The 19,804-nt window shown below is 42.2% G+C and overlaps 1 protein-coding gene across 2 annotated transcripts in view; it reads left to right on the top strand.

Moving 5' to 3' along the window:
- The window catches only part of sema5a (sema domain, seven thrombospondin repeats (type 1 and type 1-like), transmembrane domain (TM) and short cytoplasmic domain, (semaphorin) 5A), a 184,021-nt gene that overhangs the window by 114,600 nt on the left and 49,617 nt on the right, over positions 1–19,804 (top strand). For both annotated transcript variants that reach the window (XM_050056268.1, XM_050056267.1), the window contains exons 11-15: positions 4,374–4,581; positions 6,436–6,553; positions 11,354–11,535; positions 12,267–12,410; positions 18,628–18,775. In XM_050056268.1, coding sequence (XP_049912225.1) covers positions 4,374–4,581; positions 6,436–6,553; positions 11,354–11,535; positions 12,267–12,410; positions 18,628–18,775 — 800 coding nt within the window. The remainder of the gene's footprint in view (positions 1–4,373; positions 4,582–6,435; positions 6,554–11,353; positions 11,536–12,266; positions 12,411–18,627; positions 18,776–19,804) is intronic.

Raw genomic sequence — 19,804 nt, 5'->3', positions numbered from 1 at the left:
GGCTGAAAATTCACAAAATGTCACTTTAATTATTGCTTATATTGTCATGAATATTCATTGTTTTTGATAAATACTTAACAAGTTTTTAGTGGCTTTAAACCTTTTGAAGTGCAGTCTCTGCACCTAAATAAAGGGCCTATAAGAGGAACAATGAAACTATAGATGTATCTTCTGACGAGGCATCAAAGCTTCGTCTTCCAACCCAAGTTTGATCATTCTCTCCCTCCATATGTCCTCCATATGCACTGACAGAACACACACCACACATCACTCCCATGCAGTCCCTCACCAGGAGATCGTAGACACCATGCAACAGCCCACAGTCATGTGTCAAAAGCAAACAGACGGGTAATTAATAACATCCGTACAGCTCTGATTTAACCCTTACAGTTATCCCTGTCTGAACTGCATGGCACCACCTGCTTATCAGTTGACTGTTTGATCACACTGGTGTGACAATATGCGATCTGAGACTTGGCAAAGTGCTGAAAACAGTATCAGCGAGACACCATGGGCGTTTGGTGTCTGTTCTGTATTATGATACAACATAATATGGATTATGAACCGATGCACTGAACAGAATTGAACGTAGTGACCCACTTCACTGTGCTAATGTACCATAGCCCCACTGGGAAATGTCAACACGATCTTCCTGTTGTTAGTCTGTGTTATTTTAGGATATCACACATGCAAGCACACACTGTCTTTCTCACACACACACACACACACACACACACACACAACCTGTTCCAGTTCACTGGCTCTATGCTTGGCATCTCCCTCAAAAACTCCCCTCTCATTGTTTGCATGGGGCTGTGATCAATGTAGCGTCGGACCAGAGCTGCCCACACTGCAAGTTCCCCAGACACTAACCAGACGCTAATGAAAACATCTGAAACCCTGCCAAGGCCATTGGGTAGCGCACATACTGTACCTAATCACATGCTATTATTAACGCTTAAACGCACCATGCTGATTGGGGCCGTTGTGGAAAACCTGATGGCTCCAACTGGGAGTCCAACGACGTCAAGGTGTAGGGTTCTTTTATTCAAACATGTGGCTTGCAGCAAATTTTCCCCTTCCTTGTTATTCAGCCCTCATTAGCAATTTCAGCCCTGCAGCAGCATTTTCCCTCCTGCAGTTAACGTGAACAGAATTCAGTTTAATGCAAAAAAAATTCCTGGAAGTTCTTGTTTCACCAAAGTACAAGTGCAGTTGTGGGGCGGAGAGTTAGTGAAGATTTGTGCCTTAAGAGAAAAAACAAATTACTTATTACATTTCATTGAAAACGTAATTAAATTAGTAATTATTCCAACACGTAGGATTAGAAAAGGAGATATTATAGGATAAGATGAGGCTGTATTGTGTTGCAGCAGCACAAAGACAGAGAACTGCGACTAAAAAGAGAAACAATTATAGAATAAACATAATAATGTAATGTAATATTGAATTTACATGTTGGCGTAATGTGATACCAATGACTACATGGTTTAACAAGCATCCAGACTACACTTTAGAGGTGAGCATCAGTATCTATGGTAACGTTAGCCATGCTTAGCGCACATCTTTCCAGAGGTCTCGTCCTCACAGTGAAGCTGTTCACAGTTTGAGTGAACACCTTCAAACTGTGAACAAAACCAAGTGATTCTTGAATATAGCTGACCAGTGGCTAACATTAGCAAGCTAGCTAAGAATCCCAACGTGTAATTAAGGCAACTTTGGAGTCACCAGGAGCCTCTTGTGGCGGTGGCTAGTAGTTTTTGGGCCATGCTAGCACTTCCCTAACCAGTCTGAATGCGCAGAGACCCAAACTGATACCAGCTCCCTATTAAATTAGGAGACAAGTGGATCCCCAAATTGTCAACGTACTGACCTTGAAGTAGTAATCACGTTACTGTTACACCTTTTTTAGTAGTGTTTTACTGCCTGACACTACTTAAACCTGACAATATTTAAAGGGATAGTTCACCCCAAAATTAGAAATACATGTTTTCACTCCTACCTGTGGTGCTATTTAACAGTCTTAACTGTTTTGTTGTGGGTTGCAGAGTGCTGGAGATATTTAATGATGAGATGTCTGCCTCATCATACTCACAAAAACACCTGTTCCTTATTTTGGAGAGAATTCACTTGGAGCTACTTCTTGACCCCAGAGATGATCTGAAAATATAAGAGACCAGTGTAGGAGTAACTGTGGAGAAAATCATGCGAACTATTTACATATTTCATACTCGTGTAAAGTATTAAAACATATTGGAAGTGTTTACATTGATTGAAGAGATTTTTTTTTTTTTAAAAACCCTCCGTATTTAAAAGTAGAGCATGTTATTTTGGGTAAACCTCAACTACTCTTAGTCAAGATGAAAAATACCTACTCAGAATCTTGAGAATCACAGCACTGAAACAGATAACCAAAGGGTGGAAAAAACTAACCCCACAGATTTAATAAAATGGGAAAGTATTATTCAATAGGTAAAATTCATGGAGAAAGTGACTTATGTGTTTGAGAAAATGTGGCTTATGGAAGATGGGAGACTGTAACTGCACTGCCATCAGTGTGTAAAATGTGTACAGTGTGTGAGCTATTAGAACTTATTAGTTATTATCTTCGACCAGTAGTTAGCCCACATCTCTTCAACTGTTAGTTTTTTTCTCCCTGTTTTTCTCCATCGTTATTATACTGTGAATGTATTGGTTGTTTTTTATCTTTAATATTTTCCTTTATTTTCCCTTTAACTCTGTCCGAAAATTTTCTTTGTAATGAGTTGTAAACTAAATAGCAAATATGCTGTATATATGAAATGGCTTGAAAAAATAAAGTATAAAAACTGAACTACATCCCTCCAACCGTACCACTGTGCAGAAGGAAACGTACATCTACTCATGGGCGAGAGGCTCGTACCTGTGAGCTTGAGATGTTCGTTCAGTGTATCCTTGTAGAACACTTTGTACGATATCTACGTAAATGAAGTAGCGCCCTGCGAATGACGTTACATCCTTAAAGGAAATTTACGTAATTAACATAAAGTTATGAAGGTCAGGTTTAGGCAAGTAAAGTTACTGTGGTTAGGTTAAGAAACAAAATAAACATGGTGAGAACCTAACTAATAATGACTGAAACTTACTTACAGTTCACACGGTCTCCTGGGGAAAGTTGCGGGAAAAGTGTGTGTGTTTTGTGACCCATCCACCGCCCCAACCTGCCTCCTAATTAGTCTGCTCGGGACTGCTTCCGTCTTCACTCTTGTCATATTGGTCACATGATTGCAGTCTTTCAAAATATGTGGGTTCTGCACGAATTACTGGCTAATCATTAAGTTGGATGTTAACGAATTTTGGTGCCAAGTTCAGCCTGAAACATTGGCGGCGGTATAGCTCAGTGGTGCCAGGTGAGCAACCAGTAGATGCACACTTCCTTTTGCGTGGTGATCCGGTTGGTGAGTGTAGGTCAGTCGAAAGAAAGTAGTTCCTACGTGAAGCTGCTCACAACAAGGTCTATGGATTACCTTGGGTGATCCAAGACATAGCTGTTGAGTTTTAAATCTATTTTTTTGGCGCTTTGAGCACCACAAGCTGAGTGCCATCTAGTTATATTATATTCTGGAGAAGGCAGACACCCCCACGGCTGATATCTCCCAACACTTGTCACCTCACACCAAAACAATATAGATTGATTAACAGCACTACAGGTAAGAGGAAAAATATGTACCTTGGATTTTAGGGTGAACTTACCCTTTACAGTAACTTTTACAATCCTTACTTTGAAACTATGTATTAGCAATTCACCCTTCTTCCCTCGGCATCACTGTGCACCTAATTACTTTTTCTTCACCCAGGGGATTGCATGTATAATAGATGATGTTTGTTTTAGCTCTCCCAAAAGAAAAGTGCCTGCAACTTCATCTCACGGGGCCTACCTTACATAAAATAAAGGTCGGGACAATGACACGGGTTTCCACTCTCTTCTCTCTCACAACTACAAAGCGGTTCCTTCCCTTGGAATATCCCCTCAAAGAAAAGTAGGCCAAAAATCATGTATTCAGGTGCCATACAATACCAATTCCCGGGTTGCATCGACAGCACTGCATGTTGATGGCGCAACCAAGCTTGCCGCCACCAGTCTTTTTGACAGTGTTATTTCAGAGCCTCTCTGTTAGGATTTGATGGTTGTGTAGTTCACACTGAGTTCACGTTGGCTCGTGTGCCGTTTTCTTCCAAGATATATATATTTGTTGTTCTTCCCTCATCAAACTCTGCTATTCTTACCCTGCCTCTCCTTTCTTTCCACTACTTCACCTTCTCTCGTGCAGATAAACAGCCGCCTCCCTCTTTGTGACCATATCCTTTTTTTCTCCGCTCTCTTTCTCTTCCAGATTACGGTACTATTAGAAAAGTGCTCTCCCCTCTCAATCAGTCCACGGGGAGCTGCCTATTGGAGGAGATCGAGCTGTTCCCACCCAGGAAGAGGCAGCCGATCCGAAGCCTGCTGATCCTGCACAGCCGCAGCGAGCTTTATGTGGGTGTACGAGACCAGGTCATCAAGATCCCGCTTAAGAGATGCAGCTACCACAAGAGCAGAGAGTGAGTACAGGCACAAGCGGGCGTTGGTAATCTCAGTGGAAACTGTCAAAAGCAAATATGTACACATAGAAGTTTTGAAGCTCTCTCTTTCATAAGATGCTCTTTATCTTGGAGGGCCAGGCCTGTGTGTTGGTCAGGGCCCTATGCTGAGATTTAAAACCCTTTAAATCAGCTTTTGTCTGAGCCACTGGAGGTGCCCAGGGCTGCCCTCTGTCTGTCTCACTGTCTTCCTCTCATCATCGAACCGTGCGTTTTCCTGCCTCACGCGCATGGCTCTGTTGCAGCCGTGTGTGTGCGCGCGCGCGCGCGTGTGTGTTTAGCAAATATATTGAGTTTCTGTCCGTCTAGAAGACGCTCCATCAAGGCATAAATATTGGCAAAGAAAAACCCGAGACAGAGACCGGGCTGTGAAGACTCACCACAAGATTGGGATCCCATCCATCATCGCACGCAGCAAAAAGGAATCACACCTGCATTCCTTATCTGTCGCACAATGAGCTGTTATTGGAATGCACAGAGGAGTTAAGGCTTCGTATTACAGCTGTGGCTCTGTGATATATGCTGCAGCCATTACGGCACTTCATCACCTCTTTTGCGGTTTTGCTTTTTTTTTGTTGTTTTGTTTTTAAGAGCGTGGGAGAGTCGGAACAAACAAAACAGATAAAAGAAATAAAAAGCATGAACACAGACTGGCAGCTACAGTACAGGGGGAGTTACTGGGTTCATCACTGACATTTCTTTGAGGTGTACTTGACTGAAATATTAGAAGGCTGCCTCTCTGTTTGGATGTGTGTGTGCTGCGTGGTTCACTGATGGGTGGTGTACAATCAGCAAGGCCCTCAAGGCCCTCTGAAAGACAGGTATTATCTTGTTCCCTATCCCTTTCATTTGCTGTTGCCGTCACCCCTGGTATCCTTGTCCGTACACATGCAGCCTGTCACTCTCTGCGTTTTTTGTTAGCCACCCAGACGCTACGTCAGCCACCCTCTGTGTGTGTGCGCGAGCGAGCACAAGCATTTGCCTTTCTGCATTTTCACACAGACGGATGCATATGATCTCGTGCCCTTGCACTGGTTTGTGTGTCTGCGCTTCATTGTTATGAAACCCACGGACAACTTTGGTTACATATCACCAGGGGCATGTCAGGCTCCGTTGACGCTTGTGGCACGGAGATATGTCATTGTGCTGTCACCGCAGACTTGTATTTGCATGAAAAGAGTAACATCAGGCTTTTTATTGCGCTCAATAAAGTACCTGAAGCAGATACGGCAAAGACAGATCCTGCTATCTTTGCCACAGTATCCTCACAGTGAATATTTGTTGGGCTGATAAGCTGTTTGAGTCAGAATGCGCGCGCGTGTGTGTACGCGGACATGGAACTATAATCCCGGTGCTTGGCTGGAGATTACCTGAGAAATCAGTCAGCACATTGTGTTAAGACGTAATTTTAGGATGCTGATGCAATGTAAGCATTGTAGAGCATCGCAATACTCTTATTAACATTTTCCCCCTGCCTTGCTTATCTCTCCCCTCTTCTCTGTCACTTGACAAGCGTCTCCTCTTCCTCTCCTCTATGTTAATTTGCTTTGCACTTCTACACCTCTACACAATCTCTTCCCTGCTGTTTCCCCAGCTTTCTTTTGCCACTTCTTTCTCCCCATCTTATCGCTCCCATTTCATATTTTTCCATCCATCATTTCTCGCGCCGCCTTATCTCTCAGCTTCCCCCATGATCTGCCTTCTTTGTCTCAACCTGATGTTAGATTTCATGTCCTGTCACAAAGCAGAGTGCTCTGTGCTCGCATGTGACTGGTTATTAAAAGCCCATTAAAGTGAACTTTATTGTCCTTTCAGAGCCTGTGTGGGAGCCAGGGACCCGTACTGTGGCTGGGACCTGTTATTGAAGAAATGTACCACGCTGGAGGAGAGTGTCAGGATGAGCCAATGGGAGCAGAGCATCTCAAAATGTCCCGTGAGTATCAAAGCACCGCTGCTTCATTTGTTCGTACGTCACTGCTGCAGTTGACTCGCTTGTTACTTTCTTCCTTTGCTGCCTTTACTTTAGAAGTTTTTTTGAAAACACAATTATCCTTACCCGCCCTCCGTGGTCGCTCTCCTCTCCACGTGAATTTAATACTAACATTCATAGTTGCTCCTCTCCTTTGAGCGCCACAGCCTGCTCTGTATTCTCTCCATACGCTCACAACTTACAAGCAACATCCCCTAAAACCAGCCGGAGAAACATACATCTTCGCCAAAGAAAAGCATCTTGGGACTGAGCAACTTGACTTGAAGGGAGCAACGTGTACCGCGGGAATGATCCAGAGCGCTGCCTCAATCATTCACCTCTGACTGCTTGTTCATTAGAAAAACAGCTCTTTCATTTATTTTAACGTGAACCAAATTTGGGAGCAGTATTAGGGGGGCGGTAAGCCTATCAATTCCAGCAAAGCTCTGCCTCTTTTTTTTTTTTTCTTTTTTTTTTAAGCATTTCACAGACATCATTTTCAAGCCAGTCACAGCGGAGAGTGCTGTGTGCTTCCGTGCCCTTTTATGTGGCTTCATGTTCAGAGAAATATTTGGCAGTTAAGCCACTGAGCACCCAGTGGCATCTGTCAGCAGAGCTGTGGCAGAAACTTGGCTAACAGTGCATTCTCATATGCATTCAGATATACAGTACACACAGACACACAATCATGCATGCATATGCATATGCAGGCACACACGTTAGAATTTCGCCAGTCACCACCGGCTGCAACTCAACATTTTTTCTCATGCTGGAGGCTAAAGCTAATCAGAGTCTTTCTGGAGGCATTACTACATCAAACATAGTCATACTTTCATTTAAGCCATCTCAACCTGAATCTAGTTACCTTATGCCGGCCATAAACAAAACTACTTTTCAAGAGATTTTACTGTCGCTGTGTCAGAATAAAATCATGAAAGTTTTACCTGAGTTGATGCATGCTCCTGTGATCTCTATTCCTTGGCGTAAAGTGGTGATAAAACTCTGTCTGAGCTGCCTTAAATCAGCCTTTTTCTCTCGTCTTGATGTTACAGCGAAATCAAACATGTTTAATTTTTAATTTATTATCTTGGTTCATGAACATACTACTGTTCCCTCCAGCACCAAACTAAAAACAGCAAACTAGGTGGACATTAAACATGGAGGGGACTCGGTGAAAGCAAGAACATGTACAAGTCTGTGATCTCTTGGATTCTGGAAAAGCAGGAAATCCTCATTTATGAAACAGTTTGCCTCTCATTCCCACAGTCTCCTCCGACTACAATAGCACAGCTACCCTACAGAGCTGGTAGTGAGTTAAGGTAACAATATCCAAATGTAAAGTTTGTCTGCATATACAGTTTATCTTTATGGGTTATATTGGTGCCAAATTGACAATACAAGGAATTGTTAATATGCAGTGTTGGGCACTACAAATGGCGCAGTTACTAACTTAACTGCATCTCTCAGTAGCATGGTGGTAACGTCACTACTTTCTTAGTCAAATAGCTTTTCAGTAAATAAAAGAAAGGATAATAAAACTGAGGATAAGTAATGTGATTGGCGCCAGCACCACTGAGGCATTTAGACGAGGGGAAGCACTTCCACATGACATCACACACTAATCTTTCAGTTTATTCTGCTTGCTGCTTTGCTATTGAAGTAATCCTGGCAAGACCCACCCTACTCTGCCTCTGACTGGCTACACTGCACTTGTTGATGCATCCGTCACGTGTCTTGCCCATAGACTGTATTTGTTTAGTGGATTTGCAGTAGACACCAGCGAAACAGACACAACAAGGGCAAAGAAAAGAGCTGAGAGACAGGACATGTTCCTGATCTGATGCGCGCCCCCCCCCCCCAAAAAAAAGAAAGAAATGATTTATTTAGCTCTGTTATTATTATTGTTTATATTACTGTCTTTTATTTATTATAGTTTTATTCACTGAAAAATATATTTTGAAATTCTGTTTTTGAATTACTGACACAGACAGAGAGCTGACTGAAAGAGGCCAAGACAGAGAAATGCATTGAGAGTGAGAGCAATAAGCCGACTGATGACATCATGCTATTGGAGGATATGTTCAAATATCACAAAGTCATCAAAAAGAAAAGAAGAAAGTTCTAATTTAAGTCTGTTATTGTATAATAAACAGTTCAACTGAACATTTCTTTGCCTGCCTATTTGTTTGGCTGACAGTTTTTCTTATCACTGAGATAACGCTGATTTGACAAAGTGAAAAAAAATAAAAGTAGCTTTGCAAGTAGAAAGCTACTTTTGCCATTTTCTCGTAGCTTAGCTTGCTACATTTTCGAAGTAGCTTGTCCAACACTGTTAATATGTCATGAAAAGGGAGTTTGGCGGTATATTGTCCACCAGGAGCAGGATGGGAAATGATCTCACAAGAAATGTTGTCTTGCAAATAGTGAAAATCCCAAGTCTTTGCAAAATCTTTGTCTGTGACTAAAAACTCACATTGTTTATACATGTTAGAAGGTCTCAGATTTTAGTCTTTAAAAAGTTTTTCTTTAACTCTTCTAGTGTATGGTAGGTGTTAGCTGTTCTGCTGCTTATAGTACAAATTTTAAAGGAATAGTTTAACATTTTGGGGAAATGCTTATTCATTCTGTTGCCAAAATTTAGACGAGATCAATGCCACTCTCATGTCTATATGGTAAATATGAAGCTGGAGCTAGGAGACAGTTAGCTTAGCTTAGCATTAAGCCTGGAAACGGGAAAACAGCTAGCCTGGCACAGTCGAAATACTAAGAAATCCACCTACCAGCACCTAAAGTGGCCAGGTAGTTATTGCTCATATAAAACTAACTATAAAACTTGTCATTTTTCCTCTTGTACGGAGTAAAGAAACAATATATTCAGCTTCAGAGGTGCTTGTGGGTGTTTCACACTGCTGTCCAGTAGTGCTAAGCTAAGCTAACTGTCTCAAAGGTATCACTTTAAGGATTAAATCAAAGATAATGTCCAGGTTTTCAGCAGCAGTGAAGCCACAAACTTTAGTTTTGATGTATTTTCATTTAGCCACATACCACTGCCCACACCAGTAATGGAATATGTATTTACTCACTTAACCTTGGTCTAACCAGGTCCAATCCATTTAGAGCGAGCATGAATTAACTCTGGCAGTAATAACTTTGTATGCCGACAGAGAAATATGGCTTTACAATAGATCGTGTGAAGCCAGGCCAGAAGGGGAGAATTGTCGGCTCGCAGCGACTCAATGCCAAACCGTGAAAACTGAAAAACAAGAAGCAGTCTTTGTATCACAGTTTCTCTTTCACTCCCTATGAGTCCATTAACAGTTCTGGAAATGGCTAAACTGGCTGAATGTCTGCTCCGTTGCTTTCTCCTGCAAAGCGGCAGCATGGAGCTGGAGGCCAGTTCAGGTTCTGCACGCTCAGTGGTGTTGTGTAGGCAGAGGCAGGAGTTATGCTTTACCAACTTATTCACAAACGCCATCTGGCACCACAGCTTCACGTCTATATGAAAACAAGCAGAAATTAGTCTCCCTGTAGTTTTAGGGAAGGTGCGAGTCTGTATGTTTCCACTCACATAAAATGGAAATTTGTGCTCAGTAAATGTTTTTGTGAGGAGCCCACTTTGCCGAAAACTAATTTTAATCAACCCCCACTCCAAAAACATGATGTTACAGTATTCTTTAGAATAAAAAAGGAGACAGCTGTTGTAATTTCAGCTTGTGAAAGAGAAATTACTTTTACTCTTACAAGCCGCATTAAACATGAGTGCTTTTCATCATCCTTCAGACTTGATCTATCATCCTGTGTCTGGTCTCCTTTCATTTCTGTGTTCCTATTTTTATGAAACAAATTACCAATGTACTTTTCTCAGCAGGAAAAAGAATTCTTTATGTGTTTTTGTATATTTTTGTTCAGCTTTTAGGGGCAAATACGCAGCATAGAATAGATGTCGTATACATGTGCTATATGATTTATAGCCCCAGCTGTAAATGATTGGTGAAAGAGATGCGATATTGTCTGCCTCTTTCTAGTTGTTTGCTTTCTAGGCAGCGCGTTGATGCAAATGTTGTCTGTCTTAGCCAAGCGTCCCCCATTTAGGCACGCGGCAGAGTTCAATTACCACAAAGAGCGCAGGGCAGATGTTATTTCTGCTTCTGCCAAAGCAGCTGATGATCACGCTCCCTTTTCTCCGTGTATGAAAGAGTTCTTTGCATTTTTAAATCACCCTGAAATGTAGCAGCGACATGGCTCATATCATCTGCAGCGCTGGATCTCACACCGGTGCGTTTTTGCATTTAGCTCGTGTGCTCAGGACATCACTCGTAATTCATAGCTCCTGTAATATCTGAGCCTTCCTGTTTCATTCTGTTTTGCTTTAGATGTCTATTTATGCTGCCACTTTTATTTCCTCATATTTCTGTCTTTTGAATGTGTCCATTCACGGCTTTGATTTGCCTTTCTGAATCTCTCTCTTTTGCCGTTTTGGAATCTCATCATATCCAGAGACAATTTCCATATATCTTCCTCGTGTTTACAGCACATTTTTGTCCGTATAACTGCACAATTTTGGATGTGCTGTATGTGATGTAATGCCGTTATTTTTGCATCTATCTGAGGAAAATTGATTTCTGTTTGCATCCACCGTAGCCATGGGCTGTGTCTCCCGGAGCAATACATCCCTGAGAGCATCAGTGTAATGCAATGACCAGTTTCTCAGAAAGGCCATTAACTCTCAAATGTTTTATTTTTGGCCCTTTTCATCACTAACAGATCCGTAATGTGACTGTTGATGGAGGCTTTGGCGCCTGGTCAGGCTGGTCCATGTGTAGTCATAACGACGGAGGCAGCGCCGGGTCCTGCCTGTGTCGCACACGCGCCTGTGATAGCCCCGCCCCTCAGTGTGGTGGCCAGCATTGCTACGGCATCAGCGTGGAGGTCGCCAACTGCTCCAGGTACACTCTTTGTTGATACACCGGCTCATGTCTGTAAATCTTTGATCTCTTTGTCTCCAGTCGATGAATATGTATGCACCTATCTCCATAACAGAGAGGGTGACAAAGAGGTAAGGGGATAAGTGTAAAAAATATTATTAATTAATTTCCTGTATCCTCACACCTCCTCAGTAATCCATACACAATAAATTGTTTCCTTTTCAGTTTGGGTTAAAAAGTGTTGATTGGCTGTTGTTATTTTCACCCTCTCAGCTTTCTTATAACTGATTTTATTAACACTCTCAGAGTTCAAATTAACTGAGATGGTGCAGCTGTGCATAAAACATATCCTTACATGAAAGATAAGTGTTAGTTGATGATGAGGCGAAGCAACACAGGATTATTTTCAGGTTTAATTAATTTATCTGTTGTTTTTTCTGACAATAAATTAATCTTTTTAGTCTAATTAATGTCTGAAAGTAGTTGCCAGAGCCCAAATTAAAAACTTTAAGTAGTTTTATCTGACTAGCAGGAACAAAGGTATTAAATTTATAATGAAACAAAACAGAAATATGCAGCTTGTTGTCATGTAAGCAGAACACAGAAATGCTTTGTGTATTCATGTCTAACAAAGACATTTAATCAACTCCTGAGAACAATGAGGGTTAATAGTTAAAATCCTTTTGCCACCATCATCTCTACATCATCACCCAAAGTAGCTCAGGCTGATGTATCCCTATGTGTCTCCATAGAAACGGAGCGTGGACTCCCTGGACTTCCTGGTCTCCGTGCAGCACCAGCTGTGGCATCGGCTTCCAGGTCCGTCAACGCTCCTGCAGCAACCCGACCCCTCGCCACGGCGGACGAGTGTGTGTGGGCCAAAACCGTGAGGAGAGGTAAAACACACACCCACCTGGAGCGCTTATATGTTCATACATTCATTTACAATCTGCTGATTAAAGCGAATACACGCTGTAAGTTTGTGTTTGCATTTTTCTGTCCGTGTTTGAAAAAGAAAAAAAGCTTTTCATATCCTTAATTTGCAACCTGCATTTTTTTAATTTATTTTTTTATTTTTTCGAACGGCAGGTTGCAAATTATGGAACAAAATGACTTTCACTGTGACTTTTTCGTTTCTTTTTTTTTTTCCTTAACTTCTGTCCAACTTCGTGACAGCCAATTAAGGAATGAGTGGGATAGGCCTGCGCTTGGGTAATTATCTGGCTTTCACACACAGGCCGAGTCCACGTTTTGAAGCTTTGGAGGCTTTGCCGTTGAATAATCGCCTTTTTAAAGATGTGTTTGTGTGGTTTCTAAGCAACCTTCAAGGCTTGGGAAAAAAAAATCTGTTTTTTTTTTTCAAGGAGAAAGTATGTGAAGAAGCACAAAGAGACATGCAAAGCAACCCAGGTAGAACAGGTCAAGAGATGCGTATTATTGCAGTTAAAGTTCTCTCAATTTATTCTGGTTATCTCAAACTTCAGTTCAGTGTTTGCCGAATCAAGAAACCGCTGTGGAAAGCTTTGACAGCTTCCACGGTGTTTGAAAATTAGTCGACCGTGGCTATATTACAGTATTTCAATTCCATCTTAATAGAGAGTGGTGTTTCTTAATGAAGTGAGGCATTCTTCCTCTGTGTCCGTCGTCTCCACGTCGCCAAGCGAAGCATCCTGCTGATGTTTTTCATCCAGCTCCTGCCGCTCGCCAGTGGTGGAGGCAGAAAAAGTGCAAATAAATACAGTTCAGAGGGTACAGGGGAGGAAAAGGGAGAAATAAATTGTTACCAATCGTTACCACAGCAACGGAAACAGCATTGCGACGGACGAGTAATTGGATACGGCCTTCAAGGATGAACCTTATATTACATCCTTTTTTTCGCTTCTTTCTCTGCACTTTTTCATTTCCTCTATCCCTCCTCTAACCTTCCACTTTGCTTTTTCTTACTCACTCAAGCCCCTGGTGGAGCAGTCCTTTTCTCAAGGACTGCTCCACCAGGGGCTCTGAGAAAAAATATATGGAGTAACCGGCACAGCCCTGTTACTCACGAACCACGCCAAAAAAAAAAAAAAAAAAAAAAACGCTGGCTGGCACTAAAGACCACGGGAGGCCAGAAGCAGGTTTTGCCACCCCCTCTTTTTTTTTTTTTTTCTCCGAGCTTTACTCTCCTTTGTTTCATCTCCCCTTCCTGCTCTCGGTACTTGCTCTGTTCAGCTATTTAAAACACCTTAGGCCAGTTAGGGGCCAGCTGTGAGGGCTGAAAAAGGATCTGTGTAAGGGAGAGAGGAGAGGAGTCTTTGTGTGCTGTAGTGTGTGTGTGAGAGAGACACACACATAGAGAGTGAGACAGATGGACAGTACGGCAGAGCGACAGAAAAAGAAAATGTGTTAACAGATGAATTATGCTGTGTCAGTTTGAATCCGCCGCAGGGAGAAAAGGAGTGGGATGTTAGAAAAATGTTTTTGTGTGTGTTCAATGTGAGCATATCCAGGTGTGTCAGGCATGTATATCACTATTGCTTCCAAAAAAAATTGGGAAAAATTCTCATTGGATATTAAACGTGCACAATGATGTCCAAAAACTTCCACCGCATCTGTTGTTTATAGTCGCCCATGTGTGAAATAGGTCTTCTGTACAGACTTCAATCCGCATGGCATGAAAAGGACTGGCACTTTATCAGCTCTGGCGAACTGAACGATTCTTTTAATGCTGCGAGAGACTTTTATTTTATGGGGCACAGGCCTCCTTCAGAGGTGTTAGGCGTCTGCAATAAGCCTCACTGCTCGCTTTGTTCTTCCCATGTTGCCTCGAGTTCCCCGTTCGGATTAGTGCGCAAGACTTCTGTTCAAACATGCATGCATACAGTGTGAGCTCATATGTACACATGTTTCTAAAGACTAAAAGGATACTAAGCTAACCCTCCCTCACCTCTCCTTTCTACCAGCAGCCTTCCCATAAGTTTGGACCTGATTGTTTGCAGCAGGGAGAGCTCTTAAAGATAAAGCAAATGTTCTGAAACCAGCCGTGCACGACGTCGCTATGGGCTTAAATCTGGCTGGTTAATGCCTGCATTTATGAACCTTCTGTTGGTATTTCCCTCAGCACGCTGACATCGTCCACACTGCTTACTCAGCCTATAGCGGGTAATTAGGAGCGTTTTAGTCTGATCAGCTCTGTGTGTTTTTAGAGTGAGGAGAAAAGGATACGATGGACCAAAGCTATGACTCGTCTGGGGTGATTAAAGTGTGTATGATGATGATTCTGAGGCTCTAAATCTGCTTCGCATTGATCACAGCGGTTTCTTATTGTGCTGTGGTGCAGCAGGAGTATTTCGGGTCTGTATACGAGCCCGTGTGCATACAATATGTGTGTGTGTGCAAGATTGTAATCCACACTTCTTCTGACTTCTCCGCACTCCTCGTTCCCCACTGTATCATCCCACTACAAGCGTGCAGATTAGTAGAAGTGGAAAGAGAACACAGTGCTCCAAGGATTTTTACATCCAGGGTATACAGAATGTAGCTTTTGATTTGCCATGAACAATAGCAGAGTATTTGGGAATAGTACAATGGAAATACCCAGCCTGAGCCTCTGGAGGAAGAGTGTAAAGTTAAAGCTATTTTAGCACAAGAAGACTCCATTTTCCTTAAAAGGCACCCATGTGCCAAAAACACAACAAAATAGCAGTAAAAGTGATTTTATAGTATGCGTAAAAGTTATAAAATACATTATATGGCTCTAATAAGGCTGGCAATCGTCTGTCGTTATTGTATAATGAGGACTGAGTAATTAAGTATTTTAGACATCGTAGTAATCCTGTCTTGTAAAACGATGTAATTAGAGATGATGCATGCGTCTTTGTGGCTTTTTTAATAGGCTGTATCAATGAATTATGCAAAATGCATATGCACGTCCATTAAGATTTGAGATGGAATTTTCTTAGATGTGCTTTTATGCAACGCTGGCCATTACGCCGTGAACAGAAATACACCACAGAGCCGTCTCTGGTGGCATGATTCAATCAGATGTTCTGGTTCACAGTGCACCGTGTTCTCTGCGCGCCACGGCCACATCAAAGACACATGTTGGGTTTGTTCAAGTCTTTTCTTTTTAAGTGAAGTTTACATGCCTTCGCAGACATCCCTGTCTTGTGGTATGAACTCTTTGTAGCTATTTCAATTCGGTGGCAAGGTTTCAAGAGTGCGGTGACGTCGCCAGTGCCCTTCACATATAATTTTAGTGCACTGACTGATAAAGTAGCTGTTCCATTTTCCACAAACCACTCGAAAGACGCTGTCATACATGATCCAGTCATATGTTCCCAGCGTAAGTTGAGCTCTATTGTCAAAGCTTGCAGACTGCCTCATAAGTCTTCTGTTATTTAAAACGAGAGTACACAATCCAGTAAATACTTAGAGGGACAGTTCGTCCTCTTACCTGCAGTGCCATTCAGTCAAGCCTGTTCTGGAGTGAGTCGCTGAGTATTGGAGATATCAGCCGTAGAATATAAGGAATATAATGGAACTAGATGGCACTCGGCTTGTGGTGCTCAAAACGCCTCAACAGCAATGTCTCTTTACAGAAATCATGACCCAGTTACTCAAGATAATCCACAGACCTTGTTTTGAGCAATTTCATGTAGGAACTATTTTCTTTGTGCTGAACTACACCCACGAATTGTATCACTGTGCAGAGGGAAGAGTGCATCTACTGCTAGCTCACCTAGCACCACTGAGCTAGCTAAGCTACAGGTCAGCTGAGGAGGACACCATTATGCGGGATAAAAATCCTTCCTTAGGCCAGTTAAGTTACATCTTTACTCACAGTGGTTACATTTCCATTAAAGACAACAACAGACCTTTAGAGTGATTACCAACTGGGGGGGTGCGACACCTTAGGGGGGCACCAAAGAGCCATGGGGGGTTGCGAAGCCCTCTTGATTTTAAGGGGTGTAATAATTTTAATGTGTTATGTGTCAAAATTTAATTCATCTATGTGTCAAAAACAAATACATTTAAGGGTTATTTTAAAAGCTTATTCGTTTATTTGAAAATAAATAATTAAATACTGGTCCATACCCATTGGTAGCTTTGTCACCTTCTACCTATGCCAATCCTCAATGCCTATGTGCAGTTTCACATAGATTGACCACGTCAGTGAGTAGAAAAACGTAGGACAGACAGAATAACACACTGACAGTTTCTGTGATTATGTACAGCATACCATACCATGACTTAGTCATACCAAAATTAGAAAAAACAAACAAACATTGGGCCACAGGGGGAGCCACAGCGATTGGTTGCATTTTAGCCATTTTGAAGCATTTTTCTGTTGTTATAGCGCCACCCAGTTGCCAATTAGAGTTAAATTTCTCCAGTCACCTTGAGGCGTCCTGTTCTACATATCTACCAAGTTTAGTAAAAATCGATATGGCGGTTAGGCCTAGATAAGAAATTAGCTCTCTAGCGCCCCCATTTTGTTTGATGGGGTCAATAATGGAGGGGTCCCCTCAGATTATGTGTGGTCATATGCCTACAAAGTTGCGTGGTGATCGGTGAAACCCTTGAGATGTTATACACCTTTATGTGATGAGCCACGCCCTCCGCAATATTCATTGCCTTATAGAAGCTCAGTTTTAGTAAGTTTTCCAACTTTTGCCAAGAGGGAACTTTAGATATTGGTCCCTAGATTATGTTCACCGAGTTTCATGCAGATCGGTCAAACTTCCTAGGAAGAGATCGATTTTAAGTGTTTTTCAAAAAATTCAAAATGGCGGAAAATCTATATAACCGGAAGTTATGGGTTCTTGAGGCAAATTTGTTCCTCATGAGGAGAGGCATCTCTGTGCAAAGTTTCATGTCTCTACGACATACGGGGTATGAGATATGCCCATTCAAAGTTTGCAATTTCAATCGGTTGCTACAGCGCCCCCCTTTGGCCAATTGATGTAATATTACTTAATTCGCATCCTCCCATGACCCTCTACCACTGTGCCAAGAGTAAACAGCTGATGGTGAGATGGCGAAGCGTCAGAGTGAAGCGATGGCACCTGTCAAAAATACAAAGAGGGTGCACCAAGAGAGTTATCTTGAATTTGACTTCATAGTGGCAATTGACAAAATTAGAGCCGACTACATCTTTTGCAGTGAGAAAGTCAACAATGGTAAAAATGTGGGTCCCTCAAGAAAAAGGTTGGGAACCACTGCTTTAGAGTGTAAAGTGAAATAAGTTTACTGTGAGTCCTCAAAGATTTTACACACAAAAACCGAGCCGGTCGCAGGAGCAGACTGAACTGTCTCAATAATACTTTCACCTTTATGCTGTTCACATTCCCCTCCTGTTGCGGGCCTTGTTTGCAGTGCCCTCCTATTGCTACGCCCTCTGATCTCTACTCCCAACTCCTGCCACAATTGTTTCTTATCCTCTGAACATCATGACATGAGCTGAGTGCAGATGGCAAACACACACACACCAACTTGAGCACGGGCTGCAAATGCATACACCACATCAAAGGCAACAAAAAATCTATGTCTAATAATGATTATATGTTTATTTACTCTGGTGCAATTTATTCAAAGATTTAATTGAGTAAAAAATGAGTAAATATTTCCCACATTTACATCTCACTCCGGAGCACGAGTTTCTCGTCCGTGAGAACATGCACTCTTCTGTCTGTGCCGTGATAAGGTCGGCGTGTGTAATTTGCCAGGAAAGATAAAGTTCCCACATGAAACAGCTCCCAACAAGGTCTGTGGATTATCTTGTGTAACCGGGTCATGATGTCTGGAAAAGAGAAAGAGAGAAATTGCTGGTGGAGTTTTTAAAATGTGGGGTTTTTGGCGTTTTGAGCACCACTACTGAGTGCCATCTAGCTCTATTATATTCACGAGAGGGCAGACATCCAAGGCCGGTAACTCTCGGCAACCTTCACCAAAACAAACTACTAAATAGTACTACAGGTAAGAAGGAAAATTATGTGTTTTTGATTTTGGGGTGAACTATCCCTTTAAGAATTACCTTTTCACATAATATCACCGTATTGAAAGAGATCCTGAATTATGTTATTGAACGCAGCTCTGTGCTGACCTCCTGCTGTCTCTGCTCTCCCTCCGCAGATACTGCAATGAACACCTGCCCTGCCCACCTCACGTGTACTGGTCGGCCTGGTCGGCATGGGAACGCTGCACCGTGCCCTGTGGCGGAGGCATCCAGTCACGACGCAGAACCTGTGAGAACGGCAACGACTGTCCCGGGTGTGGTCAGGTATGTCAAACAAAACAAAAGCTCTCACATCCGTCTATCCGTCTCCCTCCGTCTGTCTGTCTGCTTATTGTTCAGGAAGTCAGCCTAAGCCATTTGATGCGATGAACAGTCAGCGGTGATGAAATTGGAACATCTAACACGACCAAATCCCCTGGCTATATTTATATACAGTGGCAGCAGCCATCAGATTTATTACCAAGACATATTTAATACCACACACACACACACAGTAATCACTCCTCATATGAATAGGCTTATTTTCTGCCACAAAGCTTTCTCCAAAGCACGGATGATGCAAGGAAGTGTTGAAATATGAGCGTCCTCCTTGTTGACAGAATTATGTGATGCTCGTGTTATTTCTGGTGCTATTTTCACACACACACACACACAGACACAGACACACACACACACACACACACACAAACACATTCCCTCATCCACAGTCCTGGTAAAAATAAGCGAGAATGAACATGATAGCTGTAGCTTCTCATGTCCCTCTTGGAAATGGATTAAAGAATGTGGGTCAGGGTCTTGTGGATGCATGGGGATCCTTGAAGTGTGTTTGTTTGTGTGCTGCTTTTTTTTTTTTGCCATTTTAATAGAAAAAATATGAGTTTTGGGTGGATTATGAATAAGCTGATCCTTAAACCTAAGTTGTTTTAATGAGTGGTTTAGATTTAGGGTTGAGAATTAAGATTAAAACCAGGATTAGACACGTCTTTGTTGCTGTGTGCATTCATGTACAGTAAATATGTGCGTTTACACAGTCTGTATACGTTGAATAAATGATTGGACACAGGCGTTAACTGTGTAGAATTAAAAGGATGTTAGATGAAATTTGTGTAAGAAAAACACTGCTGAAAAAGCATTCAACGACCCAAATCACATTTAGCTAAAAGAGCACATCCCACAGGTTGTGTAATGGCCTGTTGTAAGGCTAAATAACACACTGCCAGCACTATGAAACATCCCACACACAGGCCCTGCAACCTCAAGAGCATATATAGTATCTGATAATTGCCCATGACA

The sequence above is a fragment of the Epinephelus moara genome, chromosome 11 (assembly GCF_006386435.1).
Source record: "Epinephelus moara isolate mb chromosome 11, YSFRI_EMoa_1.0, whole genome shotgun sequence".
Taxonomy (NCBI): Eukaryota; Metazoa; Chordata; class Actinopteri; order Perciformes; family Serranidae; genus Epinephelus; species Epinephelus moara.
This window is presented reverse-complemented; position numbering and strand designations above follow the sequence as displayed.